Here is a 17,639-nt window from a genome sequence, read left to right as displayed (position 1 = left end):
TGGCTTAGCAATGAATTTTTTGTTTAATATTGTTTGAGAGGAGTGATCTTGGTGCATGGAGTTAGCAATATAAATTCTAAAAAAACCTTGGACGGCCTTGACATTATTAAATGTTTAAATTGAATATAATTTAACTAATAAAATTAGCTTTATTTTTTTTAATACAATGATTCAACTGGCCGTACAAGTCCATCCTATAATTTACATGCTCAATTATCAGCTGTTTCCAATTGATGTGTAATATATAGATAAATAATGCATGCCATACGCATAGTTTTAGGTGAGATAGATGGTTAGGGTAGAGAGATCACATTGTAGGAAACTAATTATTTTCTTGATAGAGAAGACGCATCGCCTTATCTCTTAGAAAGATCTAGCATCGATCCGATCCATGTAAGCAATATTTAAACTTATGGCAATGCCATATGGAGTTTATTAATGCACCTAATAAGACTAACTATCATACACATCTAAAAAGGGTGCAATGAAAATTTATTGAACAACTTGGTAATTAAAATGCTGCACGGCTTTTCCTTTAGTTGTTCGTATCCATCTAAAGTTATGATTAATTTGTAATTTATCTTATCAGTATCCTGTCCTGTAAAGAAGAACGTTTTGAGGAATAAATGGCTTCATGATATTTCTGTCACATTTCTGGCTGCTGCTGCTGCTGCATGACATGAGAAGTTTTGTGCCTTAACACCACCCTCCACTTGTGAACCAAGCAATCTCGTGAATTGTTGCATCAATATCCATAAAGCATGTGGTTAGCCAAAAGTGAAGAAAAATTTTTGATGGCGAGCCTTCTAAGAAATCTTGGAAAGCTGCTGTATATAGATATTTTGAAACTATTAAGACGGGATCTAAAAGGCTTTGCAATGGGGAATGACCGGACCCGAATGAAGCTATGCATGCAAGAATTTACTTTTTGAAGTATAAGATACATATAGGATATTTTACTAATAGAGTACTCTCCTCGTGCATATTTCTTGTTCGCAACCATTTCCAATAGTTGCATTCTTGGGTTTTTCTTTTTTTTGATGTAAAAAGAGGCAAAAGGAGCTACCCGATTTTTATTGAAGATTAATCATATTTACAACACAGATGAGTTACATTGTCAAGAGATGAGAGAAATAGATGTGAGAAAAAGAAGCTAAATGGCTCCATACCAGGTGTCTAATAATGAGGACATAAATTGTTGATGCTCATAAGAAAAAATTGCCGATAATTAAGACCTTGCCGACACTTTCTTGCGCCCTCCTCCATATTTTTCCCAAGTCTCGTCTGTCACACTGCTGTTTTTGTCTCAAATAACGAAACTAGTTTAAAGCCAAATTTTATGATTTCACCGTCATGTTCTCTTCCTATGGGATTTGTTTTTCCAACCACCACATTTCTGAAAAAAAATCTTATGTTTTTGATCCTAGAGATTATACTCTCGATTTCTCACTTTCATGGCAATGTCAGAGATGCTGACATGAAGCATGTGCAGAACGCTTGACCTGCAAAAAAATGTCAAGGAGAGATCCGACAAAGCATAGCTAGAATACAGCGCTTGTGTGACTCTGATCATATCTCCAGTGCCGGCACACGTGTATAAAAGATCACCCCATTTCAGGGCTCCATCGTCTCCATAATTACAAGGAAAGAATATAAAATAACCCATCAAATAGAACATGGCCACATTTCACGGCTCAATCCTCTCTACCTCCTTCCTAATTGCAAGCATAGAGCACAAATCACCCATCAAATTAGATATTGTATTGTATTAAAAACTGCAAATACTGGAATTAACTGTGTGCGCTTCTTCCACTGGATTGAATCTGCTGCAGAGTAGATTCATGGATATCTCTCACATACAGTGAAAGATGTGGCAGAAGCACACCAAATCATTCCCTAACGATCATGCCATAAATTCACATTGTATTCCAAAAGTAAAAAAAAAGGAGGACTTGGCCATCTCCAAGAGCAACTCGGCGATGAGCACCACCTCGTCGCGTACTCTCCGAGCAGCAGCAGCAGCAGCAAAAGCAACCTTCTCACCACGTCAACCATGCAGCCAAAGGTACCATTCATTTTATGGAATAATAGAAGAGTCTAAAACTTCACATACCACAATGCCACACATATCTCAAAATTTGCAATATCAATTATTTAACTCTTTTATGTGAAACCTTTGTTAGGTTAGCCGCCTAGCAAGTTTTATACCATCATTTTAACTCTTTTATGTGAAATTTATGTCAGATTGGCCCTAAGTCATCTAACACACATTATAAAATCCAAATATGAAAATTTGAATCAACCTTACAAAATCTAATCCAAGCTTCTTTATTTTCCTATCTTGCCACCACGGTGGAGGATGTTAACACACATTATAAAATTTGAATATGAAAATCCAAATAAACATTAAAAATCCTACCGAAGCTTCTAGTTTTTTCTATCTTGCCACCACGGCAAAGACTGTTATGTTTGAAAACACATGCATGCCCACAGGCACGCACAAACACGAAAAAAAAAAGGCCAGAATATACTATACCATACTGAATTGGATGGTACATAGTAGACCGTACCATTTCAATTTGGTACCAATATACAGTACGGGGCATACCAACATTCGGTAATATCAAACCGGTCTCTATACCATATATACTGGCATAATAATAAAGTGGCACCGGTATGGAGCTTAGTACCGAGATACTATAGCTTGAAAAGAACTGCCGTGTTTGATAAAGTAGTGGGCCAACTCCGACAGATTTCCTCACAAAAAAGAATGTTTTTTTTTTTCAGTGATTTGGTGACAATTATTCTGCAATCATGCTAGTTGGAGATCACCCTCACTATTATTTCTTGGCCACAATTTTTTGCTAGACTGCCCAAGAATCGCGCCTTTGTTGTCGAAGCCACCAGATAATTGCATCTATCTGCGATATCATCCTTGTTTGGTGGGATTCATATTCCTTCTTGAGCTGGCAATGGCGGCTGTTCCATATGATTCTTTGCTAGTTTACACTTTTTTCGTTGCCTGGGTGGTTTGAGACAGAAAAGCATATATTTCACGGAGCAGCAGAGAGCATCAGATATAGAAGATGTCATATGTCTAATTCTAGGATGTTAGGTCCCACTCGTTAAAGCTACACTTGCAATCCCCCCTCTCTCTCACAAAAAAAAAAAAAAAAAAAAAAATCTTGACATTGCCAGACTGCTATATTTTGGTGCCAAAGGAAAAACAATGGAGTTTATGAGCGATCAAGAACACCTAACTAGTACTACTGTTGAAATACTTAACAAGTTTGAGCCATTTCTTCCAAACAAGAAAGTTTCAGCCACTGTTTTTCTAGCTCATATTCAAACTCATTATTATAGTTATACCTTGACAAACTATAATGACCTTCTTACATCTTGCAAGCTATTATTCTCCTCAAACATCTGGGGGCTCTCAGGATAAGAGGTGCAAATTGGGTCAGCACCAGAGCGTAAACTTTTCCTGCTGCCATGCACAACAAACTGATTTCTACCTGAAGCATGATGTCGATAAGATTGGAAATGGAAAGGCTTCATAAACATCATTTGAAAATAGCATCATGTCACTGGTAACGAATAGTTCAGCTGGTTGGAACCTTTTTTCCCTGTAAAAAAAGGTCTCAAAGCTAGTAGCGGTAGATAAACACCGAATTTCTCGAAGAAAATAACATGTCACCGGCGGATGTTCTGTACTCCAGGAGCTCAATTTACCTCAATCACTACGTAAGTCGGAAGATTGGATGGAGAGAGTGTTTGATAAGATCCAATAATCTTGAGAATGGTGTAGTAACAGGAATGTTGGATCTTAAGTGTTCTCCCATCCCAACAGTCAACAACCTAACGCACCCTTGCATCATGTTGGGAAAGGTAAATGAGCGGTCTTTTACATTTTTCTTATATAAGAGGAAGATTGGCTCAATCCATTTGACATTTTACAAAGCTTTGAATTTCTTTGTGCTTTGGGGGAATCCCTGCAGCAGAAAAGCCAAAGAGTCCCATGAAAAGTTTCTCAGAACTCTGGATCCTTTGCTGTGGAACTAGAAGCCATAAACTCTCTCATTTTATTCCAATACGGCAGAGGATATCAAATGTAATTGGTGGAAATTTGGCATGCCATGTGGAAAATTCACACTCTGGTGTATATTATTCAACTCTGTATTCTTGTATACAATTTCTCACCAATAAATCTGGAGGAAGCGTTCGTTCTGCTTCCTCCATTTCCTGTCAAGAAAAAAAGGAGGAGATGGTTGAAATATGCACCGTAAAGACCGGGAACAATGACAAATATCAGCATATTTGTCAACATTTTGACATTAAAACTCGGACAAAGGCACAAAGCAAGTGAGGTTGGACAATTACAGCTCTTGCTAGTTTTTGCTTGGTTGCTCTGTTAAATAAACAATGTCACCTTTGTACCTGGAGCAAGAAACAAAGAAGGCAACGTCGGCAAGGGTAGGTCGCCAAATGGCTTTTTTAAGCACCATCATCTCATTTCCTTCCCCATCACCAGAAGCCAGTCCTCGCGGTCATTTTCTACTGCTCTTCACAGAGAATCCAAAGGGTAGTCTTATCGTCACACTTCTAATGCTTTGGTTTTTATTTGGTGGGGTTGGCGGGGGGCCGTACACGGCCGAAATCTTGACCTCAGCCACCTGCCGGCGGATGCCGACCGGTCCGTTTGTCCATAGTAGACCAGCCATCTCACCAAATCTGAGAATTATACTCAGAGGATCCAAGGTCATATATTGTCTCCATTTCTGTAGTTAAAAAGCATAGGCATTCTAGTCGCTATCACCGCCCAAGCTCCTTTTCGGATCAGGATTGCGTCTTTCCACATTGGTTGATAACTCGAGCGTTAGTTTGGACCATATGTCCCTAAATGAGGATTCAAATCTAAGCACAAATCTATGCAGAAAAACTTGACCTGAGAAAATTTTTTGGTGGGGTGGCAATCGGATCGGATAAAACAAGATACAGGTTGGATACATAATAAAATAAAAATTTATCTATCCAGATTAGACTGTTTATTAAACACATAATCTAGCTTGATCTACAATTAGTTGAAACAAATTAAAATGGATTAAACATTTAAGCATTACTATCTTTACGCACAAGATATTGGGGTTGAGATATGATGCAAACTTCTAGATTAGTTGGTTCTAGTATTGATTTTCACGTCAGTTGAACCATTTGAGCATGATTTTATCCAGGCTCGGACTATGGAGCTCTAGCCTAGCGTTAAATCCTTTTTTGGCTGATTAAAAGCTGGTGACAAAATCATGAAAGGGGTGATGGAGATGTAAGGTGTTGCCACTGTAAAATGCCTATGACAAGAAGGCCAAGTGTCCACCTATAGATTTGGAAGAAAAGGTGGAGAATTTGATGGTTGGAAGGAACACTTTTGCTAAGTGGAATTGATTTGGTATATTGGAACTTAGACCTGAACCCTAGACTGCTAAAATCTTTGATCTTTTTTATTTTATTTTTAATAAATATAAAATTATATAAATAAATAATAAATAAATGCGAGATGAACGATTCGAATCTTTGATTTTATCATTTAAACATGAAATATGAAGATAGGTGGAGGAAGATGGGAAAAGCAAAGGGAAGAAACTCAGAAGGTCAGACATATTTGCAACTAACATGCAAATATGCAATGTATGCCACATTGGCAAAAGCTGGCTCTGTGAGCTTGCTGTATGAATTTTGCTACCTAAAATTAGCATGATGGTGGAGGTATCATGATTTCACAGATGGTGCCTTGAGATAAGAAATCTTCTTAATATTGAGCTTAGACATCTAGTCTAGCATCTGAGGAATAGGGTGCATAATGCCGAGCACGGATCGGAATATTAGCCACTTTATTTGCATCGAAGCAATGTTTACATGCTAAATGGCATTCTGGATTCAAATGAGCATACTAGCTTGCAAACTAGTTGAGCATGTGTCCAACTTCATTGACCTGACCAAGAAGGAATGCCTGCAGATGAGTTTGGTAGCGCAGGGCCAGAGTCGAGCATGAGTCCGACTTGATCCATTTGGCAAGAGATTTAATTGGATTTGGACATTTAATCTTCCCAAACTTAAATAAGGATGTATGGAGTTTAATTTCATATCGTTTGTAGGTTGGAAGAACTTAGATATTTATACATTTCTTGGCCAGTCTATTTTTGGATAAGATTTTGAATTGTTATAGCATGCAAGTCTAAGGAGTACTAATAGAGCTACATCCCTAACTCTTTAATTTGTTCATCTCCAAAAACCCTATCGAGGATAGAAAAATACAAAGCACAACATCCAATCAAGTGTTAACGCAAAAGTAGCAAGATAGCGCCTCTTAGAGAGGTAGTTATCCTACCACAGATAATCAAAACAACCACTTGAGAGGATGAGGGCAAAAAGAACATGTACACAAACAGTGGAAGAAGACATTACATGATACCATTAAAAAAGCAGGAAAGTTAAAAGGACAAACATGCCTTTACATCGCTGTGCTGGAATTTAGCCCTTCATGTCCAAGCAGGCACCAGCGTATGCTTTTGACTGAACTATTGCAAGAAAAAAAATTCATTATATTTAGCCAGAGTAACATTTCTCCTGCAGAAGTTGTATATTTAAATAAACTATCATGTCGAGGCTGTTAGCTATGATGCAGTCCGTAACAAAACCCCCAAATCTACCTTTCAATTGCACTTGGCTTACAAAGCTGATGACCCAGTTATATGTCTCCAGAAAAGAAATGGAATGTTGGAAACGACTAATTTATTTCAACCAGCTTGCTTACATGGACTCCTGGCACTGCCAAGAGGGAAGGATTTTGAAGGATGGTTGACTTAATTAGCAAAGACATTGAATCTCACTTTAAGCAGTGACTTCTGGGCGTGAGTTAAGCTTGGCAATGCAGTCACCGGTTTCACAGCTCTGGAATGGTCACAACCTATGAGCATGCCGCCATTGATGCGGCCCTCCAAGATGTTGCAGGACTCTAAATCATAGTGGTGAATCTGAAGGATGAAAGGGCTGAAAATTCTATTAAATTTGTAGACTAAGCCAGTACAACTAGCAAAATTATAGAATTACATATTAGATTAGACCTTTATTCATAAGCTACCTTTGAGTATTTGCGAATACAGACTTAACCTATCTTGTAATTCCATAATTTTGCTAGTTATACTGGACCAATCAATAAATTCGATAAGATTTTCAGCCCAATCATCCAAACAAACTTTAACGCTGTACATATACCCTGTCCATGCAAAACAGACCATCCAAACAACTCTCATATATAACTTATATCACACGGGATTAGAGCCCGAGCAATCTCACTTTGGATGAACAACCACATACAAACGTAGTAGGTTTGACAAATTAAACCACCATCATCATACAGTTATACAACCATACAGTATAAAAGGCTTTTGACTGTAGCTTCTCTTGCCTTTTTGTACATATTATTTTGAAACCAAATATCTTCCCAACACATTCACTGGCCACTGCTCTTTCCACATCTATAGCTACTCTCATCCTTTATAAATACAAACATTTATTAATTTATATTTTAATATGAGAGGGACAAGAGAAGCATTCCTCCCAAAAGCTGTATTGCATTTGTATAAATTACATAAATAATAGAAAATATCTTTCTGGGAAATCACAGCCATCCTTATTTCCTTTCATGTGCATCCCAGGAAGCAAATAGTAGCAGAAGACTCTTAATTTTGTGGTACAACATCTGCAATTTGAATGAAGCCACATGGCCACTTATACATACACAAATCATAGCAATAAGCAGCTCTCGATGGCCTTGTACTCCTGCTAATAGTTTTCTTCACCATATTATTAAATGCCATCTCTCACTAATCTTACTGCTCTCCTGGGAGCATAGTGTCCTCCGGAAGATCGCAGAATGCATTACCCTGGGAAACAGCACACAACAATACCTGTCTTAGATGCCTACTATGATTATTATCATCTGAGATGCAGCACAAATAATATTGCATACCTCTCCAGTAAGATGGGCTACACATCTTTTCTCGGCAAGCAACTCAGCTTCAGTCTGTACAGATTGCGAGCTTAGATACACAAGGTATAAAGCTCCAATAGATTAATTGTCTTGCAGGAGTTTAAACTTTAGAGTAAACCATACCTTTTTTATACGTTTCCAGAGGTAATCATCAAAATTTACCTCCTTGACTAGTTCATAATCACCATTTCCCTGATAAATAATGGCAGGTTTGTCAAAGAAATTTCTCAGTGAAAGCTAGGCAGTATAAGAACTAAATTTTGAGAACCAGGAACCTCTGATCTACACGGCATGCTGAATACAATGTCCTCCACGATGCCATAAGGATTGCCATTAGTATAAACCTATGGATGCCATGTAAAATGTGAGACTTGGAATATTTTCAGCAAAAAAGATAAAGACATATATATATATATATATATATATATATATATATATATATATATAAATTAATGATCTAGGGAAATTTGAATCTTGACATCCTGATTTATGCCAGGACTGTTTCTGGATACATTCTGATAATACAAGAAACCAAGAATGCCAGCTTGGTTTTATTGAACATATCTAATTAGGTGCATCACTACTCTGATTTCATACTTGACATCTGACAGTAAGATACGGAAAAAAATTAAGATGTATTTTCTTTAAAAAGATGAAGTTACACAACAAGTGCATCTTGACAATTCTTGAGTCTAAAATGCTAAAAGTTGATTACTGTAAAAATAAAACAAATGGCAGGTGTAAAAACTAATCCTTTCTTAATGCAACTTGTACTGGAGAAATCAATTCCAATGGAGATGAGTTGGCTGCAAATTTACCCCTGAAGAGAACCAATCCCCTGGGGGAGTGGGTGTGATAAGGGACCTCATGGCATCCACAATTGAGACGGCAGTTGATGCAGCAGAAGACCTTCCCCATTTTTGGATAAGCACACCTCCACGCTGCAAATCAAGTAACATGCTTTGACTAGTAAACTAAACAAATAATTCTAGAACTACTATACTCATCTTTGCATAAATATTGAAATAACGATAGTACACCATCCTATGATTTTGTGGTCAGTATGTACCTTCTGAACTCTTTCAGTGAACTCTTCCTGTAACCACTTGGTATCGGTGATAACTTCCTTTACAGGAATGCCATTGATTTTAGCATTTAAAAAATCAGGAACCTGCTAGAATAAAATATGTATTTGTTAATTCATAAAGCTGTTCTTTTTTCTATAATAACCTTTCAGTTTGCTTTAATAAAATTTCAAAGTTCTCTATCACCCCTAAATAAAAAAAGTCAAAGTTGGTTTATTTCAAAAGTTGTAAGAGATTCCAAGAATATGATAATTTAAATTCATCCCAATAATTAAGGATATTCCTTGACCTGAGTGGTTGAGTGGTTTCCCCATATGGTCATGTTTGACACTTGATCGTAAAATACACCTGCTTTGAGGGCTAGCTGCAGAAATTGGAGTAAATTTTTGATTTATCATCGTCTGATGAATGTATAGAGGCAGTTACAACTTGCAGCTTAAAAACCCAATACAGAGATTGTGCACAACTGTTCACCTGGCATTTGGCTCTATTTTCGTCCAATCTTGTCAAGGCATGGAAATTTTTTGCAGGAATGTTTGGTGCATTCTTTAAACAAATAAGTGCACTGCACAGAAGGTATTTAGTAGATTAGCGGTAACAATGTGCATAGCACTAAGTAAGGCACGTATCTGTAAAGATAGAAGTTATAATGAATAAAGAATATGTCTTGCACTTTGTATTGCATGGATTTCCAACGACCATCACTTTGACATTGCGGGATGCTACTGCATTGAGTGCTTTTCCCTGAAATTCATTTAATTCCAAGAATCAAGATTTGCAAGAAAAATATAGCAGTGATCAACCTTGATTCATATCATTTTTGTATAGGTACAATAGTTAGTTGAAGCAGCACCTGTTCTGCAAAAATTTGCCCATTAATATCTAGTAATCCAGCCCGTTCCATTCCAGGACCACGGGGCTTTGCCCCAATCAGGAGTGCCCATTCTGCATCTTGAAACACCTTGTAAGGATCTATGCCTATGCTTACCTCCCTCAACAGAGGATACAGAGAGTCCTCCAACTCCATGGCCACTCCTACATTTGTAAAGGCAAAATTAAGGAAAAAGAAAAAGAAAAGCAAGAATGGGAGAACTAATGTCATAGGATAATTAGTGGCTATTCAACAGAAATTCTACACGAAACTGGGTTATCTGTTTGACAAATTACTGCAGTCAAATAAATCTTACCTTCAAGAGCTTGAAATGATCTTTCAGATCCCAACAATTTCAGAGTAATAGGTTGATCCGGCCCAAAAACTTCACCAGATGCAAGCTGAAATTTCAAATAAGTTCATCAGGATACTCTTCAACTTTGACATCAGGTATGCATAACAAAACATATGCAAAACATAAACACAAAAACATTAGACAATCATATGAAAATTCATTATATGGTAGGGTTTTTTGCATGTATACCCTCCTAAATTTGTAAAATTATATGAATAACCTTGTAAAATTACTATTTGCATATATATTCTTTTTTTTTTTGGCATATGTACCCGTACTATCTAACATCGTTAAAAAATAAATGGCTTAAAACTAAATTGACTGAAATACCCTTATGGGTAGATATGCAAAAAAAAAGTTATAAGGGTATACATGCAAATAGCAACTTTACGAGGGTATTCATGCAATTTCTCATATTTAGAAGGATATACATTTAAAAAATTTATTTAAAAAAAATAAAACTCGTCTGGCACTTGCTGAGTTTTTTTATGATTCAGTTGGATCGACAAGTTAAAAAAAAAATGAGCCACGTCGTCAATTTTTTTTTTTAAGATCATGACTCAGTCAAATTGGAATATTAGATGATCATTTTGGTAATGTTATTCTCCATTTGAATTTGATATAATTATCATTATTGAATCTATGACATCTATATATACTTCAAATAATTATCATTATTTGAATTTTAAAAGATTAAAGCATATCAAATTTAAATTAATTATAAATGCTCAGATTAGTAAAATATTTTTTAGTGATTTGTAAATGTTAAGTTGTTGTTTGTTTGTGAGGCGAAAATTTCATAAAAGCAACATGATTCATTCTATAAGAGTTAATATTAGCATGAGATCATATGACATGATAATATTAATCCCTTTTTGCCATCTTTTTTTATTAAGAACAATTGAATTATCTTTATTGAATTTTGATTATTTTTATTAGATTTTTTTAAAGTGTATACCCTCCTAACTATGATTAATAGCATGATTATCCTTGTAAAGTTGCTATTTGCATGTGTATCCTTATAAGGTTTTCTCTTTGCACGGCTACTTGTAAGGGTATTTTAGTCATCACAAATTTACATCATTTATTTTTTAACGGTGTCAAATGGTATGGATATATATATATATATATATATATATATATATATATATATATATATATATATATATATATATATATATATATATATATATATATAAGAAGGGTATACATGCAAAATATATATTTTATGAGGGTATACATACCAATAGCAATTTTATGAGGGTATTCATACAATTTTGCATTTTTTGGAGGGTATACATGCAAAAAAATCCTATATGGTACAATATTGTTTTTCATTGAATCTAAATTTACCATTTATTAGCTATAGACAGGCTGCTAGAAAGCCAAGTTGATATGTAGATATAGCACTTGTACATAGCAGTAGCATTCAGATTATTGGGTATGACACTGTTGCTCCAAGGACCATGACCATAGCCAACCTGTCTTTCTCAAACTTATTCGCAACCAGCTTTACTGATCTCATTCATAAGTAAACTGAGCTTTCCATGTATCTATCTTTTTGCTCCATTGAGATTTTTATACTGTTTTTTCTCATCCTGTTAAACATTTTACTTAAAGCAAAGCCCCTATCTTAATGAGCCCTGAAATTCATCGACATGATAATGCCTTTAAATTAGTTTGCTTTAATTTAACCCTCTTAGATGCAACTATTAAGCATGGCTTGGACTAGGGCATGAAGGCCAGCACATAGGACCTAATACTGATATAACATTAAAAAATGTAGCTTGTAATTGGAATTATGGGGATGCCAACTATTAATGTATTGTTATATCTACGATTTCACTTCTTAAGACAGTTGTATATACAGATACAAAAGGAATTGATGTATGTTCCTCATCTTTTTGTCCAGGTAAGTTTTATGCTAAAATAAATATATATTACTGCGCCATTGAGGTCAACATATAAAACTTCGTGGGTTATTTCAACAGTCCACGAGTTTTTATGAAATACTAATAGAACTATCATAAACAGAGCCAACTCATTAATGTAGAGTACATATATTACATGTCCCGGAAAAATCAATTAACAGTTTAAAATTGACAATATCATAGAAATAAGAAATTCTTTTTCTCCATATCCACTTTGGCTGTTTTAAGCAACCAATAACACAGTAACATATTAAGCTTATATGTTATTAGCTAATATGTTTTCTAATTTAAGAAGTAAGATCAATGAAAATTGAGGCCCTATTGAAGGATAGATTACAATAATATAGATGATACTATTAATACAAGGATTTGCTTATAACATATGATAAGAAATAAGAAAACCTAATGCATTGCATTGTAACTTGGAAACCTAGGCAATATTAAAAGGGGGAACTAAAGGGTGCGAACTCCTTACCTTGAAAAGTAGATGGTTAGATATCATCCCAGCTGCACCTGAAACTGCAATATTAATTAAACTTTTCCACGACTTTGTCTTCTCATCCTGCAGAACATCAGGAAAAAAAAGTATCAAAATGAGAATTAATATGATTTAAAAGGCCAGATCCAACTCATAGTTGCACTGTCCATCTCATGAGAGGTTTGGTACTAGGGAATGAGAGTACATATCATTTTTCTGATTCATACCTGAATCAAGATCACTTATATTTACTTTATCTTGTGAAGGTCAAGTGTGCTTTATTTGAAATAACTTATTTATCCCTCAAGCCATTAAGGTCAGGTTGAGAACCACAAGCAAATAATCAAAGTTCGTAACCTGGACTTGTAAGAGTAAGACCAACATCAAGAACAAAGAAGGATCATTCAAATTAATAATTTTTCTTCTTGATGATTTTCCACTTTATATTGAAATAGGTGGTTTTTTGCTAATTTGACGGGACAAAGAAGAATCCAAGAGAGACTCTTGCTTCAAGATAGGAAAGCAAGTGAACCATAATTAAGTACTCTTCTTGGCACCTCTCTAGGACATGAAAATAAGAGAGACTTTGCTCTCTTAGTTTGAATCATCTTTCACTTCGGCACCAATGGCAATGAATAAGATGAAGGGAAAGAATATGAACAAAAGGAAGAGTTAAGAAGAAAATAATGCAGTTGCTGCATTCAACCTTCATATAGCTTTCTTAGCTACACTTTAAGCATGCCACTTCTCTTTTAGCAAAGTTATGGCGGATGTGTTGATGCAGCACAAGATGCAGCCAACAGATACTATGACCAACTAGACCATGCCACCATCAACGGAGCCACCGGATTCGAGAGAATTTCTTTCACCAAGTGAAGAATTCTTCAATCTAGTTTTCTTCTATTTATATATTGTTCTTCGAAGCATAACCTCATCGATCAAATCACCCCTTCTTTCTTTTCTCGTTGCGTCAGTGATTTTTGGCTTACTGCAATGCTCCTGCATAATTTTCAATTGGCGCCACCATGCAACTGCCTTGCCTCGCAGCCATGTTACCACCAACGACACTTTCTTGTCATATGGAACCTTCTTGAACTCAAGGATCTCCTTGATCGTATAAAGTCAATCCCGAAACTTCTTTGTGATCAAGCTCCTGAAAACTCGGGCATGTCAATTTTGAGGCCCTACTCCCATCGTCTTGGATAACCTCCGAAGGTCGGCCTCCTTAAGAACCGTTTGTTCAACTCTTTCCATGTGATCGCACCAAGGGCATCAAAGGGGAGGCCGAACTTTGGTGGGGATCCAAGACGATGGAACATGGCCTCAAAATGGACTTGCCTGAGTTCTCAAGGAGCTTGACCGTGCAGGAGTTCCTAGATTGGCTCTATATGGTCAAGTAGATTCTTGAGTTCAAGGAGGTTCCAAAAGACAAAAAAGTGTCGCTAGTGGCAACACGACTGTGAGGCAAGGCAGCTGCATGGTGGCACCAACTGAAAATCATGCGGGAGCGAAGCGGCAACCAAAAATCATTGACGCAGCGGAAAAAGGAAGAAGGGGTGATTTGATCGACTAGGTTACGTTTCGAAGATCAACATGCAAATAGAAGAAAACTAAATTAAAGAATTCTTCACTTGGTGAAATAAATTCTCTCAAAAAAAATTATTAATAGCTCAAAGACTGTCCTTACAATATATTATATGCATATTTATAGGCCATGATATCCTAACTCTAATTCAGACATTAAACCTGATGCAGAATCATACTCAAAATAAGACTCGACAATAAGAAAACATACTAAAATTATTTATTACAAATATGCAAGCGTAACTAAAATTTGATACTATCCCTAATGAAAAATCTATAAGAAAATCTATCGAAAGCCTTTGAATCAAAATTTTGCTTCCTGCAGTTTCCGCCTGCAAATCTGCTAGCTCCTTCGATGTTTGACATGGTCTAATTGGTCATAATATATATTGGCTGCACCTTTTGCTGAATCATGGATGGTATGAGGGGCCAATTTGTGCATTTTACAGGCACATATAACATACATATGGTATGGGAGTTGATTGTGTGAACAAACTAAATAAAAATACATGCAAGTTTAGGCGCACCAATCGTGCTAAGGCACAAGCACATGAGACAAGTCTCTGTTTTGGTGTACCAAGAAATGCCAGATCGATCAAGGGGCTTGGAATTCCCAACACAAACTGAAAGACTCAATTGTGTGTTGCATGTGCAGCTGTAGTGCACTTTGAGTGCAGAGCACAAGCCACATAATAAAGTGCATTGGAAAATGACATGGAACTTAGGCTCAAGGTGACAAAGTTTTGATGTTTGCTACACACAGGGACAAGTATTTTTAGAGCTCGCTGTCCCTATGTGAGAAAAGTGTGTCACCAAAGTGAAGAGTTGATAAAACAGCCAAAACTTGCATCACTTTATTACTATAGGTAGATAATCTCAATCACCCTGACCCATGGATAACCAATCCTAAGGTCATGTATATGCTTTTGCCCACTGTGTTTATTTTTCTCCTTTCAGATAATAGGCCGGATATCTATAACACCTAAGAATCACAGTCTAAACCTTTTTTTCTTCTCCTCCTTTCCCTTGTCCGTATTCTTCTTATCAGTAATTTCAGCAAACAACCTTTCTGCCCAACCTCCTCCTCCTCCAACCTTGATAAAAAGCATGATACCTTCATGATTCTACTGATTTAAACAAATTACATAATGCAGCAGTATTATACAACCTAAACCAACTCTCAAGGGGTATGTACAACATCAATTCAGCAACACATTTTCCACAATTTAATAACCGATGCTTTGGAAGTAATAAACCTTCCCATATATTCTTTTCAGAAAAACCCAAAAGGTACAAACTTTACTCATCTAAGTGATGAAAAAACCACCAAATTCCTGTCATTTGAGCATTTATTGACAATCAAACCTCAAGATTGGTCTCCCCAAACAACAAGATAAACAGAAAGAAAAAGGAAATTACCTTCTTGAGGTCATATGTAGTACAGAACACACCGAAGCATTCTCTCTTGTTCTCAGCGCCAGCCGGGGCGGCGGGGACGACCGGAGCCTGGACTTGGCTGCCAAACAACGACCAAAAAGTATAAACCACATGCCAGATAAGCACAGAAAGAAACAAACTTTGAGAGAAAGGAAAGAGAAAAAAAGTATCACTTTGGTGCTACGGAGCAGAGGATTCCCGGCGGCCGGCGAGGTGGAGGCAAAACAGAGCACCGGCAATTCTTGTAAGCGTGAAGAGGGTTTGCGAACTTGGAAGCAAGGTTGGACGGGAGGGTTTGGGCTCTCGTATGGAAAGGAGAAATATCGGCTAAGGCCATGGAAGCGTCGGAGAGGAGGAGTGGAGGAACAAGTGAGGTAAAAGGTGAGAACTTAGAAGAGAGATGAGGGAGGGACGGAGGGGAATGGATTTTGTTTTGAAAAATATAATGGATATAAGGCCACTAAAAACACACGTGGCACGACAGCATGATCCAAACCCCCAGTGGACTGTTCCATGGAAGATCATCCGGGCCACAGTAGGACCTCACCAGAGACTTCTAAAATCTACTTTAGATTTCATATATTGTTGCTAACTGTGATGGGCTCTCTGTTAATAATTTATTATTTACAGGATTCATTTGGTTGGGTATATGCCAGATTATGGAATAATTTGAGAATTTCCGGAAATACTATATTCAGAAAAATTACTATATTGGGTTAGAGGTAATTTTATCTAGAAATATTTTCAAATTTTTAACAATATTTTTGAGTAAATAATTCAAGTACTAATACTTTTTTCTCAATCTATTGTTTGGTTTTTTATCATCTACTTACATATATGCTATTGATATTGTCTATTTTCAAATATTAAAATTCATTTACATGAGTTAATAAATATTTTTTAAAATTAATTATACGCATATTAGAAAAGATTTTTTATAAATAAACTTTAGTATATTTTGATATATATAAATAAATATATTAATTATCAATAAATCTCATGTAGGATTTATTAAAAATAATAAACATTTGTTAATTATTTATTAATTATTTAATATTATTTATAAATATATCAATATATATTAAATGTATTATTATTTATGAATATTATTAATCAATATATTAATATATTTATAATATATTAATATAGTATTAATATAAATAATATAAAATTAGTGTAATATAAGTGAGGGTATTTTTATTAAGAAATAATAATGTCATATTACCTTCATTCTATAATCCAGCATGAAAAATAAATACCACCAACGTGATAGTATTTGCTTTATATTATCTCTTAGAACAATAAACATAGAATCTCCTATATATTTTACCATCTCTTATCTAATTTTTATACCCAATATTATAATAAAATTTATTCCTCTATACCAGATTAATTTCAGCCAAACGGGTCCTAAAGATATTTACGGATCAATTCAAAAATCATATAATGCATAAATTTCTATGTAAAAGTAAACCTGCATGGAATAATAAATACGAACATTTACACAAATGGGATCCATTCTTTTGGGGTGATGTGCCAAGAGGTCGACTTGCGATGGTCGCTTGTTATAACTCTGACCAACTCCCATGCAAGAAGGGTTATGGGGAAGAGCAGTGGAGCAAACTTTGAGCTAGCTTGCGCTTGGTTTATAGGGATAGCCAAATGTTTCTCTTTTCATAATGTGTGAAAGATAAATTTGATTTTTATAATTATATCAAGAAGGTGAGCTGTTGGCACGGATCGTACCTAACTTCCTACGATGATAGATGGAGGTCAGGTTTGGCATCTATCTCCCCTACCCTCCAAACAGTATGAGAGCCTTTTAGTTTGTACTGCTTACACTCCTAGATC

At 35.9% G+C, this 17,639-nt stretch overlaps 1 protein-coding gene across 1 annotated transcript; it reads right to left on the bottom strand.

Annotated features, from left to right (window-relative positions):
* Positions 1–7,550: 7,550 nt before the first annotated feature.
* Positions 7,551–16,215, bottom strand: LOC103705497 (lactate/malate dehydrogenase family protein). The gene is made up of 14 exons (XM_008789224.6): positions 15,962–16,215; positions 15,771–15,867; positions 12,765–12,851; positions 10,320–10,404; positions 9,986–10,167; positions 9,806–9,876; positions 9,607–9,697; positions 9,422–9,496; positions 9,117–9,218; positions 8,866–8,988; positions 8,323–8,391; positions 8,171–8,239; positions 8,027–8,080; positions 7,551–7,940 (listed from the first exon to the last, which is right to left on the bottom strand). The coding sequence occupies exons 1-14, from the start codon at positions 16,123–16,125 to the stop codon at positions 7,887–7,889; spliced, it is 1,323 nt and encodes a 440-aa protein (XP_008787446.2). The 5' UTR covers positions 16,126–16,215; the 3' UTR covers positions 7,551–7,886.
* Positions 16,216–17,639: the final 1,424 nt, after the last annotated feature.

Source organism: Phoenix dactylifera, chromosome 16 (genome assembly GCF_051530095.1).
Source record: "Phoenix dactylifera cultivar Ajwa chromosome 16, Ajwa_hap1_PhDact_Kaust_v1.1, whole genome shotgun sequence".
Classification (NCBI taxonomy): domain Eukaryota; kingdom Viridiplantae; phylum Streptophyta; class Magnoliopsida; order Arecales; family Arecaceae; genus Phoenix; species Phoenix dactylifera.
Note: the sequence above shows the minus strand (reverse complement) of the source record. Positions and strands in the feature narration are given on the sequence as shown.